The 16,081-nt window shown below is 46.5% G+C and overlaps 1 protein-coding gene across 1 annotated transcript in view; it reads left to right on the top strand.

Annotated features, from left to right (window-relative positions):
• Window positions 1-16,081, top strand: part of Flt1 (fms related receptor tyrosine kinase 1) — a 160,526-nt gene that overhangs the window by 11,458 nt on the left and 132,987 nt on the right. The window contains exons 2-3 of the mRNA XM_051162859.1: window positions 14,087-14,183; window positions 14,463-14,695. Of these exons, the coding sequence (XP_051018816.1) occupies window positions 14,087-14,183; window positions 14,463-14,695 (330 nt within the window). The remainder of the gene's footprint in view (window positions 1-14,086; window positions 14,184-14,462; window positions 14,696-16,081) is intronic.

Here is a 16,081-nt window from a genome sequence, read left to right on the forward strand (position 1 = left end):
ATTTTCCTGGTTGAGTCTCTGTACAGTGAATGACACTGGAAGTTTGTGTGTGCGTAGCGTGTGAGTGCGTATATGTGCATGTGTGTGAGTGTGTGTATGTGTGAATGTTTATATAAGTGTATGTATATAAGTGTGTGTGTATGTGTGTATTGGTCTGTGTCTGCATGTGTAGATATGTGTGCATGTGTATATAAGTGTATGTGTGTGAATATAAGTGTGCGTGTCTGTGTCTGTGTGTGTATGCATGTGTATGTTTATATAAGCATGTGTTAGTGTGTATATGTTTACATAAGTGTGTGTATGTGTCTGTGTGTGTGTTTATATAAGTGTATGCGCGTATATGTGTGTATTTATATAACTGTATGTATGTGTGTATGTGTGTGTGTGTGTGTTTACATAAATGTGTGTGTGAGTGTGTATATGTGTGCATGTGTATATGTGTGTGTGAGTGTAAGAGAGTGTGTGTATGTGTGTGTGTGTGTTTACATAAATGTATGTGTGAGTGTGTATATGTGTGCATGTGTATATGTGTGTGAGTGAGTGTAAGAGAGTGTGTGTATGTGCGTGTCTGTGTGTGTTTACATAAATGTATGTGTGAGTGTGTATATGTGTGCATATGTATATGTGTGTGAGTGAGTGTAAGAGAGTGTGTGTATGTGCGTGTGTGTGTGTTTACATAAATCTATGTGTGAGTGTGTATATGTGTGAGTATGTGTAAGAGTGTGTGTGCATGTATGTGTGCCTGGGCATGGAGCAGCACTGGGCATTGCGAACACTCTCTGACTGAGTTGGACTCAGTTGCACCTCGTGTCTTCTCCTCTTCTCTCTCTTGAGATGTTCAGAGCTGCAAAAAGTGAAGATAGAGAAAGCAGTGTTAACTTGGTTCGTCCCACTCCTTGGAGGGGGGGGATGACCACACGGTCAGAATCCAGAGGAAAATCCTATCCTGCCACCTACTGAGGACTTTCAGCTTTTGCTCCAAGGAAACAGTCAGAAAGTGTGGCCAAATGCAGCCATGCGCCTTAGACGGCAATGCTATAGAATGGTGGTCGGTGTTCAGCGCTGTTCACCGCTAACTTAGCCTTAGGGAAACCAAAACACAGTAAGTGGAAAGAAAGGCAGTGTTTTCACCTGTAACAGACGGCATGGTTGTCTTTTCAGAGAACAGTGTCGCACTCTTCTTCCACTAAACGGCTTCTGCCCGGACCGTATGCTCCTGGGCTGTTGACCTGTTAGGATCCCTTCTGTAAGGAGCTCTGCTGGAGCTGGGCAGGGGGTGGGCGGGGGGGGGGGTGCCTGCCCTGCACAGAACAGCTGTATCACCTGGGGTTTAAGGAACCGCAGCTGCTTGCGGCTAAGGAGTGTTACCCCAAGTTGCTGAGACCAAAATCAAAAGCACCCTTCTTGCCTCATGTCTACCAGTGAGGGAAAAATAACCCCTCGCAGGGCATTTCCACACAAAGTCACTTAGAAAATAAGTGGGGGAGGGGATAAGGAAGTGGACAGCAATGCCAATCTTTGGAAATTTCAGTTTTTCTGAACTGACAAACTCAGACACCAGATATATAATTTTTTTTTTTTTTTTTTATGGGCAGCTAAAGCGTAGACATAAAGCTCGCTTGGGTTTGATGTGGCCATTGTCGATATGGGTGTTATCACTCTGACTTTGTGGGCCTGGAAGCACCCCATATGCCAGTGAGACCTAGTTCCTGTTCAGGGAGACTTGGCTATAAATTTTGTTGGACAGATCACAGAAAGGCATGTTCGAGGGACGATTTGCGATTCAGAGTTTTCTCCCATTATTTTGTGAATAAAAACATGGATCATAGCAACTTTAATGCTCAGGCCAGTTCCACAGCCAGTCACAAATTCCATGCTTATAAGACTTTTTATTAGCTGAGTGGTCTTATCAGCTGGGTGGTGCCGCACGCCTGTAATCCCAGCACTCAGGAGGCAGAGGCAGGTGGATCACTGTGGGTTTGAGGCCAGCCTGGTCTACATAAGTGAGTGCCAGGCCAGCCAGGACTATATAAGTCTGTTCCCTCAGAAGGTGCTGTGGTGATTAACCTCAGGCACATTTCATATTTATTTATGAAAACTAGTATGGTTAAAACTCACCATTTTGTGCTTGTGTTTTGTGGGTATTATAGCAAATGTACAAAGGTGAATCACTCGGTTAAATGGAGAATTTGGAACTGGCAGTACCGACGAATGTGTGCTTAAGCACAGATCAGGAAAGGTTTGGTGTCTGGGTGTCGACTGCCCTATGTCTAAGTGGCATCCCCTGAGAAGCCAGCTGTGGGGGGGGGGGGCGGAAATCCTCTAAGCAGAAGAATGATTCCAAGCCATCTTTGCAATGGTGGCACTGGCACACAGGAGTCACTCAGTACATGCCGAGTAGGTAGACTCGTGCTATGTCTTAAGCCACTCTTGTGGGCCTCAGAGGCATTTGTTAGGGCCCATCTGAGAACTGCACACACGTGTACACACATGAACGCTCAAGTGGAGAAGGTTTGGAGGAACACACTCCAGTGTGACAGTGGCAGTGATTTTCTGTGTGTGTGTGTGTGTGTGTGTGTGTGTGTGTGTGTGTGACACTTTGTGTCTCTGCTTCGTTGGTCTTGGCCTGGGCTGAGCTGGCTATGTTCTCTTGACACTTGACCCAGGACCGGGAGTGGGAGTGTAAGGTGTCCAGCCCCTGAAAGTGTTGGCTCCTAGATGCTGCCTCAGAGAGCTGAGGTTCTCTCGGCTGCTGCAGGTTCCCAACACAACCCTAGATACACAAGTACAGTCTGAGAATCCAGGTGACACCAGTGCTTCCCAACCTTGGGTCAGAGCAGTGTCATCAGAAGTTGTCCCCTCACGCTCCGGACCATCCGTGGTACAGAATACATGAATAGAGATGGGTAGAACGTGTTAGTCCTGCCTGGCACACCTCGTATGAGAGTCCTCTGTTGCTCTCCCCATCGCTGACTCTCTCCTCCCACCCAGGCCATGCTGCTCCGTTCCAGAATCCGCACTGTGACATCAAATGTATCCCTCTGGCTTTTTCCTGATGGCACGGTGGCCCGAGGTTGAGAAAGGTAGGGTTTTTAAGAGGCAGGAGAATTTGAAAGGAAATACTTGTTGGCCTGGAGGGTGTGGCTCCGCGGTTGCACACTTGCCTAGGATGTGTGTGGGCCTCCCATGGGTGGTGGCTTGGCCCCAGGAGTGCAGTATGTGTAAGCTTATTTGTTGTCAATGGTAAGTTATCAGTACTTTCAGGAAAGTAATCTGGGGCCAGCGAGATGGGTGACGTCGTGAGTTCTAGGCCAGCCTGAGCATCATAGGGAGCTTCTGTTTAATTTTTTTCTTTTAAATCTATGTCTGTATAACTGGAGAACTAACTCAGCAGTTAGAGGGCTTGCTGGGAAAACATGAGGAGCACAGTTTGGGTCCCTAGACCTCATGTGAATGGCAGGCAGGCATGGTAACGAACCCGTAATCCAGGCCTTGGAAGACAGAAACAGGAGATCCCCGAGCAAGCTAGTGAGAGAGCAGGCATGCACAAGCCCTGTGTTTGACAGAGAGACCTCACCCCAGTGAGTAAGGAGAAAGACAAATGAGGGTGGTCTTGGGCCTCAGCCTTGGCCACTATCACACATGTGCCCACACACATACAAACATGAACACACACACACACACATACACACACACACACACACACACACACACACACACACAGAAAAAGAAGACGAGGCTTAGAAATGCTAAGCTGTTGAAGCTTTCAAGATCTCAGTTCTCCCGCGATAAATCAATTTATTGCCTCCCCTGGCTGCTTAAGTCTCCAAGGTCAGAGGATTTGGGCATAACACTGGCTACACAGAGAGAAACTGTCTCAATTTTCTCTTAAAGAACGGATCTAAAACATCTCCTTTACAGAGAGTCAGCCCCCAAAGGACTCTAGATTTTAAAGATAGAGTTGTTGAAGAAAACAGATGAAACCTTGTGTTGCCTGTACTAGTGTTTTCTGGCTTTCCCTTACATGCATACCTCAGTACACACCTGCCTGCCTGTATGCATGCACGGAATCTGCCCTCTTCACACCTGCATGCTTGCATGCATGCACATAGTCTGCCTTCTTCATGCCTGCATTCTTGCATGACTGCACAGAGTCTGCCCTCTTTACTCCTGCCTGCTTGCATGCATGCATGGAGTCTGCCCTCTTTATTCATGCCTGCTTGTATGCATGCATGGAGTCTGCCCTCTTTATTCCTGCCTGCTTGCATACATGCATGGAGTCTGCCCTCATTTTTTTACACAAAGAGCCATTAATTTAGATTTGGAATTAAAACCTGAACAAAATGGTTTTTGTTTGTCTGTTTGTTTTTTTAGCAATTTTAAACATTTTATGTGTATGGGTGTTTTGCCTGTATGTATGCGCGCCATGTGTGTGCAGTGCCCATGGAGGCCAGAAGAGGGCGTCTGGTCCCATGGAACCAGAGTTACAAAGGGTTGTAAGCACCCTGTGGGTGCTGGAAACTGAATCCTGGTCCTCTGGAAGAGCAGTCAGTACTCTAAACCACTGAGCCATTGCTCCAGCCTAATTGTTGTCATGGTCTCTGTATGTGGAGATACAGAGACTCGGCCCTGAAAACTATGCAGAGGATACCTTTAACCAACTGGAACCAATAATCCTAAATAATTGAACACTCTCCTTCTCATAGCTAGGACAACTCAGGCATCTTGTGACAATTACTTCCGAATCGATCAATACAACTCTACCGGGTTCCTTTTCATCCGCTGCATTCCATTTCTGATTCTGGACCCCTGTACAGTGCTGTGGTTCCCAATGGAACCTGCGGGATGCACCAGCTGACAAAAGCACTGCACGCTTAATTTCTCATTATATGCTTGCTGAAATGGCACCGCCAAGCCACCATCAGCTACTGGGGTGTTTTCAGCTGCTAATTTTAGGGGGAAATGCATGTATTCTCACCTGAAGTTACATGCGACTTTCACCTTGAGCAATAGCACAGCACTTATCAGTGTCTGTGACCGGTTTTGTTCTGTAAGACTGCCATCCGGGCCCAGCTTCCCCAAGGGGCAGTGTGCGGCATTAACGAAGAGCATAGCTTGGAGGGAAGGGGGGAACCAAATGGGCCGAACTTTCTGCTATTGACAAGGGAAACAGATGAATCTAAGATAAAAGCCGACCCCATGTATCCTGTTCACTGCCCCTTTGCACAGCCAGATGAAGGTTTTCACTACACAGAAGTCATGTTTCACGTCCTCTTCACCAGATCTTGACCCTTCCGTGACATGGAGTGGTAAGATGGTGGGCTCCACAGAGATCACTCAGTAAAAGAGCAGTTCGTGGGGGGGGGGTCATCTTGGGAAAAGGTGGCCACTTGGTCAGACTGACAGCTTTCCCCTGTCAAGCCAGCTAATTCTGAAGTCATGAAGCCACGTGAGGAGAAGCTGGGGGCCTATAGGTCACTGGAGGGGCAGGCTCCCGATGGTAGCTGGTGACAGGGCTAGTGATGGATGGAGGCTAACCTGTGACCCTCAGAGAGATCAGTGCCCAGCTGCAGGAGACACACCACAGACACAGCCGCATTCTTAGCGTCAGCTGTGAGTACGGGCTGCGGTGGAGGGCTGTATCAGATCGCACCGTGTTAGACGCTGCCCCGGCACCTAATGGCCTTGTGCTGGGGCCTGAGGCACCTACTTATCAATTTGACTAAAATGTGAGCTATGGGCGCAGAGGAGAGATCTGATGGTGGGTGCTTAACTACCGTCCGCACGACCACAGACAGCTTCTACCCCAACACACACACACACTCACCACACTCACACTCACATGCACATACACACACATACACACACATACACACCACACACACACAAACCCCAATGCATATGTGTGAATGTGTGAGCATAAAGTCAAATGACAACGCTAAAAGAAGCCAGAGTACAAGAAAAAAAAAAAAAAACATTAAAAAATAATACCATGACTAGTTGTGGGACTTGTTTGATGTGAATATACCTGTGGAGAAACGGAAAAGCCAGCTATCGGCATTATGCGTTTAAATAACATCTTTAAATATTGCTTACGGTTTAATAACAACAATATATTAACTATTTTTTTATTATTATTGTATGTGTGTGTATACATGTATGTAAGGACGCATGCATATCACAGCACACATGTGGAGGTCATAAGACAACTTTGGGGATGCGTTTCTCCTCCCACCAGGGTTGCAGGGAGCAGACTCAGTTTATCAGATCTGTACAAGTGAGTGCGTTCACCCGCCAACCGTCCCCCTTAGACGGCTTCTGGACTTGAGCTGTGGCATAAAGGCTCAAGCTGTGAATGACGGGGCTGGGGAGGTGGCTCAGAGGTTAAGAGCACTGACTGCTCTTCCAGAGGTCCCGAGTTCAATTCCCAGCAACCACATGGTGGCTCACAACCATCTATAATGTGATCTGATGCCCTCTTCTGGCCTGCAGGTATACATGCAGGCAGACCATTGTCTACATAATAATAAATCTTAAAAAAAAAAAACAAAGATGCGAATGACATGTGACTATTTTAAGCTTCTATAACTACAAAAAATGTCAAAGTTCATTTTTTTAAAGTCTAATGATTTAAGGATTACCTAGAAATAGCAGAAACTCGTGAATTTTCTCCTTGCGTTTAGTGGGGTTAAAGTAAGCTTAGTATACTAGGACTTTAAAGTGAACCGTAAGTCTCAGGGATTCAAAACTTCCTACAAATTACAACTGTGCTTTCTGAACAGCAGTTTTGTGGGCATCCAGGGGCCCTGTGGACTGAAGAGCAGTGAGGACCGGAGTTGTCCTGAATCTCAGATGCCCTGTGTGAAGCCATGAGTCACCTCACCTCCATCAGGATTAGTCAGCACTGAGCCTCCTCGGCTTCTGGCTCATCTCAACAGAATTCAGTGTGGGAATCCCAGAGAGGGAGGGGCTTTCCCTTCCTCTAAATGAATGAAGAGCGTAATTAAAAAACACCACAAAGCCTCTCTCCTCTCTCCCCACCTCCTGGTCCAGCAGTGTAACAGAGAGATGTATCAGCAACACTCTGTGGGCTCCGATGAGCATCCTTTCCTTAAAACGCTGTCCTTGATTTAGAGGCCCTTACACAGGGCCTGGGTCGACCTGGGTCGTAGTTAGAAGATAGAGCCGGTCCTTAGCATGCACAGGACTCTAAGTTTCACCCCTGGTACCAAACACTCAGTTCAGTATTTGGAGGTGTGATTTGGGCTCACGGTTGGGACTTGAATTGTTCTCCTGATATTCAGTTTCTCATCTTCCATGTAGCGTGTTTGCAGGTGAAACACAAGCCGTGTCGCCTTCCTCCGTCTTCCTGGGAATGAGATGGGAAGGCCCACTCACTGTGGCCTGGGATTAAGACAGATTTAATCTATTAGATTCCAGAACTCTGGAAGGGTTAGCTTCTCAAAGACAAATTTCAGTAGCTTCTAGAATTTACAACTGTACCTCATACGCACCCCATACCTCCTTGCTCCCCCCAGCCAGCAACAAGGTTCTTTGATACTCAGAATATGGTGGGATGTGGGCTCTGAATAAGCTCCATCTTGAAGAGAGAAACCTTTTCTTATTATGAAGTGTGCTTAATTGACCTCACATAACCTTGGGAAATGGCTCATTGTCTCCAGTTCAATTTTTTTGAAACATGATATTTGAATTATATTTAGATAAAGAAGCCATTTATCATGCAGGATTATGTTCTATTGAAGACATAGTACACAGAATGAGGAGCAGATGTTTCACATCTGAAATAAATCTAAAGACACAAAGCGTTGGGCTTAAAACAAATAAGTTAGAAGTCAGTTTTAAAAAATTATTTTTGTGAGGGCTACACAGAGAAATCCTGTCTCGAAAAACCAAAAACCAGCCAAAAAAAAAAAAATTTTTTTGTGTGTGTTGTTTCTGTTTATTGTATTTGTTTGAGGCAAGGTTGTATTATGCAAACCTAGCTGGCCTGGAACTCACTGTGTGAAACAAGCCTGCCTCAAACTCTGCTTGCTTCTTTCTGCAGAGTGCTGGGATAAAAGGTGTGTTGCCACCGCTGCGCCTGGCAGAAATGAAAACATTTGATAGAAAACGGAACAGTAGTCATTTTCTTAAGAGATCTCTGTCTACATCTGAACTGTCAGTGTGACCCAATTTGATTTAAAAAAAATTCCCATTAAGTAGTTAAAACATGCAGTAAGAAATGATTAAAAGCCAATAACAGACAAAGTGTTGGGATGGGTCGAGATGGCGTAGGCACTGAAGATAGCTTGCTTATTTGGTTTTGATACATTGTAAAGCTTATACCCAAATAGTGATTACTACATGAAGGATAAATTCATTCCCTAAAACCAGCCTTCTAAAAATTCAGGATGAAAACCAAGCTAGCCTCTCACGCGGGGAGCTGGAGGCTGGCCCGGTCATCAGTGAAGCACTGGCAATAGAGGTGCACGCTGCCACACCTGGCACTATTGTCTGTTTTTGAGATGTATTTTATCTTGAAATATGTGTGTGCGCACGGGTGGACGTGTGTGTGAGTGCAGGGTCCCAAGGAGATCAGAGGTGGCAGATCCTCTGGAGCTGGAATTACAGGGGGTTTTGGGCGATGGGATGGTGTGGGGCTCTGGGAACCAACCTGGGTCCCCTGAGAAAGCAGTCCCAGCTCTTATGCCTCAGTTGGTGCGTCGTGGTGTCTTTTCAGTTCTTTTGGGTGGGTGTTTTGGTGTGTAATTGCTGGTGAATCCGTTTAACCCATTATTGACTTAGTAATGGGACTTTTGATTGGCTACCATTCTGTTTCCCAAGGGGGCCGGGCTGTTTTGAAATGCCGTCAGCAGTGTCCCAGCTTCTTATTTCTCTACCCTGGGTATCACCCTCCTCTTATGATTCTGGCCATCCTGGCAGGTTAGGAAGGTTGTTTCACATTGTACTTTTGCTTTTTGTTTTCTTGGTGACTAATTCATCCTTTCATATCTTCTTTGGTGATGGTGGTGGTGATGGTGGTGGTGGTGATGGTGGTGGTGGTGATGATGATGATGGTGGTGATGATGGTGATGGTGGTGGTGACAAGGATTTAGACAGGGTCTTACTGTGTAGCCCTGGCTGGTCTGGAACTCACTAGGTACAGCAGGCTGGCCTAAAACTCAGAGATCCCACCAGGTGCAGCAAGGTATGTGCCACCATGCCTGGACTAAACATGGGATTTTGAATTTGTTATCAGTAGCTGTGACCTCACAGCCATAGGTGGCAGAGGTCAGAGGCTGGAAGTTGTACAAATGACTCTCGCCTTTGCTGTTGACAGAGGAAGTGGCTTGCTGGTGGCCACACTGGACTAGTTAGGAGCAAAGCCAGGAAAGTAAGTGGCAGATGACTCTGAATCAAAATAGGACGGATGTTTCATGAGATACATGGTTGTTCATTGCTTAATAGCAAGGATACATTCTAAGAAATGCATTTCAGACAAATTCCTTATCCTATGAACACCATAGACTACATGTACAAAGTGGACGTGTCTTTACCAGGCTTATGTCCCCTCTATGGCATATATGGTATTGTGAGCCAAAGTGTGCTGTTCCATTGCAGACTAAAGTGCCTTCCTTTTTTTTTTTTTTTTAAGATTTATTTATTTATTATATATACAGTGTTCTACCTGCATTACACCTGCATGCCAGAAGAGGGCACCAGGTCTCATTATAGGTGGTTGTAAACCACCATGTGGTTGTTGGGAATTGAACTCAGGACCTTTGGAAGAGCAGCCAGTGCTCTTAACCTCTGAGCCATCTCTCCAGTCCTAAAGTGCCTTCCTTAATGAGAATAGTCTTGTAGTTTCTCGAAAGTAGGGGTTTGTGCTGCCACTTTTGGAAGGGAAGCTGAAGGACTTGTCTTAACACTGCATTCAACAAGTGAGAGCACTTTCACTAAGATCACTAAAATGAGCAGTTTTCTGAAGACATTTTCAGTCAGTCTACACAGAACCTTTTTTGAAAGATTTGTCTTATGTGTATGTATTTGTGCCTGTGCACCGTGTGGGTGCAGGTGCCTTTGGAGGCCAGCAGAGGGCGTAAGGTTCTCTGGAACTGGTGTTACAGTAGATCCGCAGCAGGTTTTGGTATCCCCTGAGTCATAGGGCTTCTGATCTGATTCCTAGGTGCTTGCAAGGCTGTCTGCTCCCTAACGTCCTCTGTGGGAGCCCCCTCTTTCAAATCCATCACACAGCCTTGGAGACCTTTTGAAGGAGACTCCATCTGATCTTGGATTTGGTTCCACAGTCAAGTCATATGTTTGCTCTAGATGAACTCACACCGCTGACATCAAAGAATGCGTTCCAATGTGCACAGTGAGATGAAGGCGAGGGTGGAGGATGTGTCTCCCTGACCTTGGGCACATAGGAAGGGGAACATGGAACATGAAAATAACGACCATAGCAGTATCAAGATCAATAGAAAGGTCAGCTTTGTTGTTGTTGTTGTTTTCAAGAAAGACAGGGTTTCTCTGGGTAGCCTTGACTGTCCTGGTCTCGCTTTGTAGACCTGGCCTCGAACTCACAGTGATCCACCTGCCTCTGCCTCCCAAGTGCTGAGATTAAAGGTGTGCACCACCACCACCCGGCTAAAGCGTCAGCATTTAATACAAACAAACTCATAGGCTATTGATGGTTTTCTTGTTTGTTTATTTATTGGTTTCACAAAGGGTGTCTCTCTGTAGACCAGGCTGGCCTCAAACTCATAGAGATCCATTTGCCTCTGCCTCCCAAGCACTGGGATTAAAAGTGTGTGCCACCGTGCCAAACTCGACAGGCTGGTGTTTCTAGTGCTATCAGCTACAGTGGCTGACCCTAACAGATATACATCCAATGGAGCTCTTTGTCCTAGGATCGCTGGAGTTTTCCATTATTATGTTAAGTAGTACTTCTCCTGGTGTGAAAAGAGTTCTATGTTTTTCACATCACAGTCGACTTTGATGACGAAGGATAAAAGCCATTCTTTAAGTCAGATGTCAAGGCTAGTGTGATAAATAGTGGAAAGTCCTGACACCCACCGGAGCTTTACAATGGGGACTCATCAACGCAGCGTGGTCCACCCTTGGAAATGGAACATTCTGTGGATTCAGTATCAAAGCGGGCAGCCCAACTCTGTGCTGCCGAGGGCCCCCGCCCCAGCAGGGTGTCTCTGCTGCAGGTATCACTAGGTGCAGACCGGGTCTGAGGAGCAACAGATGCTCAGAACCAGTACCTGGGCTTTCATATGCAGATGTGGATATCCAACACACTCAAAGAAATGGTCTAAGGACTAGTACTATTTTCTAGAAGCATTGGGAAATTTTTTTCCTTGTTAGTTCTCTGTTTAGTTATAGCTGTTGGTTTCTCCTGTGGGCTGGGCAGGGCTGGCCTCCACCTTACATGCTCCTACTTCAGGCTCCCAAATGCTGGGACCGTAGACAGGTGCCATCCTGCTAATCCTTATGGGAGCCTAATTTCCTACTCACTGAAGGATGCCATTAAGTGACCAGCAGCTCAGAAATATAGCATCCTTACACTTTATTTTCTAAATACATTTTTATTTTATTTTTATGTAATGTGTGTTCCTGTTGGCATATACGCCTTGGCATCACGTGGGTGACAGAAGGGGGTGTCGGATCCCCTGGAACTGGAGATAGAGGTGGTTGTAAGTCACCATGGGCTAAGAATCGAACCTGGGTCCTCTGCAAGAGCAACCAGTGCTCTAACCACTGAGCCATCTCTCTAGCTCTTTTTGCTTTTCTAAACTGGCTGCATTACCTAGCTTCCTCAGTCCAGATGCAGAATTCATTGATGCCAGTGACAAACTAAATTAGTGAACATTTATCTTCTTAGACTCTCCCCCCTAAGCTTTCCAGGAAACCCATTTTCCTCCAGTGTCTCTCAGCACTGGCTCAGGTGGCGTCTAGGTCAGAAGACAGAGCAAGGTGCAGTGAAGACACTGCCAAGGGTTTGTCCCTTAAGGGACCTTCTCAAAGGCACTTCCTAGCCAGTGGCCACGTGCCTTGAAGCTATAGGCTCTCTTGACAGGAGTTAAGGCATTTGGCCTGTCTAAGTTACTCCCAAAAGGAAGCTTACTACAACTCGTAAACCTCAAGTTGTGAAGATGGAGGTTTCCTCCCCCAGGCTTCTCCTGGAGGGAAAGCGTTATCAAATCTACCCAACTGCAGATAATTCCAAGTAACGCCAGAATTTTCCGCAGGAAGCTCAATTAAATGCACAAAGTTCCATGACACAAGACAGGCAGAAGCAATTCTGGCCTGGAATTTTTTTTTAGAGTGGGTGTTACCAACCACTAGCTGCGGCTTCAGGAAAGCCCACTGCTCTTGGGGGTCATCATATCAGGAAACCCCAAAAGATGAATACGGTACAAAATGTGTTCCTGTTTACCCACGTGACTTCTAAGGCCAGCAGGGCTCTGTCATTTCATCTACAAGTAATTTGATACCAGTAACTTGTCAACTGAAGATACCTTCTAAAATATTAACTCTACCTCCAGCGACACTTAGAAAATATACGGTTCACTTAATATCTTCCTTTGCAATTGTATACCCATAGAGCCTGACAGCGCCTATGCTGGGGGCATCTGCCACGTGGTGGGCACTGAGTCAGCCTCTTGTACAGCATAGCTCTGGCCCCGCATCCCCAGCATGGTAGCAGAGCCTGAGTGCTACGGTAGCAAACCAAGGCCACACAGTTAGAAAGAGGGAAGGGAAGCTCCCTATGCAATATAGAGTTTAAAAGTCCTGCACTCAGCCAGGCGTGGTGGTGCATGCCTTTAATCCCAGCGCTTGGGAGGCAGAGGCAGTCGGATCGCTGTGAGTTCGAGGCCCCCCTGGTCTAAAAAGCAAGTCCAGGACAGCCAAGGCTACACAGAGAGACCTTGTCTTGAAAAACCAGGGAGGAAGGGGGAAGTCCTGTACTCTCCGAGATACTAGAGTTCCAAGAGAGTCACTGAAGAACACAGTCAGGGGCGGCCCTGGGACCTGACACAAAGACCTCGCCTCACAGATCTGCAAGGGGCATCTAGAGGACTTCAAGTTTCTCCCTTGACTTCTACTGTGAAAATCCTTTTGCAAGTAGAAAACACTCTCTAAGATTGGTGACACATATCTGTCCCCAAGACTCCTTCCCTCTCAGTCCCTTTTCTTTCCTCAGGGCCGCTATCCCTGACCCCAGCCTTGCCTCTTACCCTGTCGTTACGGCTTGCAGGGATGGGAAGGGGTGAGGCGCAGGAGGAAGAGAGCATGCTCTAGCCCCTTGGGTGCTACTCCGAGGGCTGAGAGAGCGTCGACATGTGTGGACTATAGCTGAAAGAGTCGTGTGACTAGGAGAGTCCACATGGGAGTCAGACATCCAAGAGCATCCAATTCCGAGAGAGAGACAGACAGACACACAGATATCCAGGCTCGCGTAGTTCCTAGGACAGATGTCATTATTGCATTGTGTAAAGAGATGTCGCTCAGAAGCCACTCTCATGTGCTTTGTTTTATTGCTGCACAGTGACATGAAGTGGGCTTGTCTGATGGCATGTAAAAGTGAATGATTTCTTTTTACTGGCTTCACTGTGGAAAGATTATGCAAGAAGGCAAGCCACGGATTGTGCAAGACAAACCAAGTAGCTTCTAAAACTGACTTTTGAGTTTAAAATTGGCTTTCTAAACGAGGAAACAAGTTTAGAAAGAAAAATGACTCAGTGGCTGACCCCAAATGTTCCTCAGCTAATGAAGACGTCACACCCAGAAGCCACACCCAGGCGTGGTAGCTCATGTTTGCAACCCTAACATTTTGGGAGGTTGAGGCACGAGGTTGGCCCTAGGTTCCAGGCCAGCCTGGGCTACTTAGTGAGACCTTGTCTCTAGGAAATAAACAACAACAGCAACAACAACAAAAAGAGAAACTTGCATCCGGTGTACCCACATATTCATATGTGACCAAACTAAAGGAAAAATATGCATATTTTAGAAAAGGTAATAAACTACTTACAAATAACACATCTACATTTTTGTTTTGTTTTGTTTTGTTTTCTAGGATATGGTTCAGGGTCAAAGTTAAAAGGTCCTGAACTGAATTTAAAAGACACCCAGCACGTCATACAGGCCGGCCAGACTCTCTTTCTCAAATGCAGGTGAGTTGACTGAGTAGGCACTTAATCTTTCCCTTGGTGGCTTCCTGTATCTGGCTTCACAGAGAGGACTTGTCCCACATGGGGGAGCGTTTTACCCCCCTTGAAGGAATGACACCCAAACATTGTCACCTCTTTACCTGATGACAGTCCCAAAGCTCCTATGAGCATTGCTTATCTGTAACAAAGCAGGCGGGACACCCAAGAGGCGGCCTCGGGACAGGACTTCCTGCTCAGGCCCAGTGCCTCAGCCTTGACCTGTGCCTTGCTTTCTGGTTGCAGAGGGGAGGCGGCCCACTCGTGGTCTCTGCCTGCGACAGTGAGTAAGGAGGACAAAAGGCTGAGCATTACCAGATCAGCCTGCGGCAGTAACGACAGGCAGTTCTGCAGCTCCTTGACCCTGAACATGGCGCAGGCCAACCACACGGGCCTCTACACCTGTAGATACCTCCCTGAGTCTACCTTGACGAAGAAAAAGATGACGGCAGAATCTGCCATCTACGTATTTGTCAACGGTAAGGCTCCTACCTCCCGCGTCCTCTGTTTGGGCAGTGGGCTCAGAGATCTGCTACGAATGCGTGAGGATATGACTCTCCTAGGAGACACAGCACAAACGGGCAGCTGAGAGCTGCCAGCCTAGATGCAGAAGCCTGCCAGAAACATAGCTTAGTGCATTTTTATCAGCGAGTGTCAACCAGAAGTTTCCAGGCCCAGTGAGGTCGCTGTTCCCTGCGGGAAGAGACCTTGTCTATTTAGTTGGCTCCCAGGACACCAGAGCAAGGTCTGCCCTGATCAGGTCGGAATTCCATGTGCTAGTTAAATCAGTAAGCTCGGCAGAAGGTGCAAGGTGGTGGTCCTTCAGCACGGCGCATCCTCTTATGTGTTAGAATTACAAAATGTTCTTGGGGGTGGGGACGGGAGCTGGGGGATAAATACAGGTCAGTGACACATCTAAATCCCTGGGTACACACGCACACACCACACACAAATATATATACACATAAACACATGCACATACAAATACATACACTCACAAACACACACACATACACACTGGTTGTGAGGGTATGCTTGGCAGCTTTTCTTACTAAATTAATCAGTGTGGAGCTAGAGAGACAGCTCAGCCATTAAGGGCACTTGGTACTCTTGCAGAGGCCCCAGGTTCAATTCTCAGTACAACATGCAGCTACCTCTGTCTGTCACTACAGTCCCATGGACGCTAACCCAGTCGTTACACGGTGCGCACACATACATATAGACAAGCACTGACACACATCAAATAAAAACAAATCATCAAAAATAATAAAATAGGGATGGAGAGATGGCTTGGAGGTTAAGAGCACCGGCTGCTCTTCCAAAGGTCCTGAGTTCAATTCCCAGCAACCACATGGTGGCTCACAACCATCTATAATGAGATCTGGTGCTCTCTTCTGGTGTGCAGGTTGCATGCAGGCAGACCATTGTATACATACTAAATAAATAAATCTTTAAATAATAATAATAATGCCGGGCATGGTGGCGCACGCCTTTAATCCCAGCACTCGGGAGGCAGAGGCAGGTGGATCATTGTGAGTTTGAGGCCAGCCTGGTCTACAAAGCGAGTCCAGGATGGCCAAGGCTACACAGAGAAACCCTGTCTCGAAAAACCAAAAAAAAGATAAAAAAAAAAAATAATAATAAAAGAATAATTTAACACCTGTAGTGCTGCTACTGTGTCTTAACATTCCCATATCTACTGAGCTGATGACGAACATTAGTTCACACGCGTTAGGCAAATATTGTGATGTAAGAATATATTATAATGAGAAGGGCCGAAGGTAGAAATGAGCCATTTTGCTCATAATCTTGCAGTACCACCTTTCCTATCCTTAGAGAATGAGGAAACGACACGACATTCAAAT

Source organism: Acomys russatus, chromosome 19, assembly GCF_903995435.1.
Source record: "Acomys russatus chromosome 19, mAcoRus1.1, whole genome shotgun sequence".
NCBI lineage: Eukaryota > Metazoa > Chordata > Mammalia > Rodentia > Muridae > Acomys > Acomys russatus.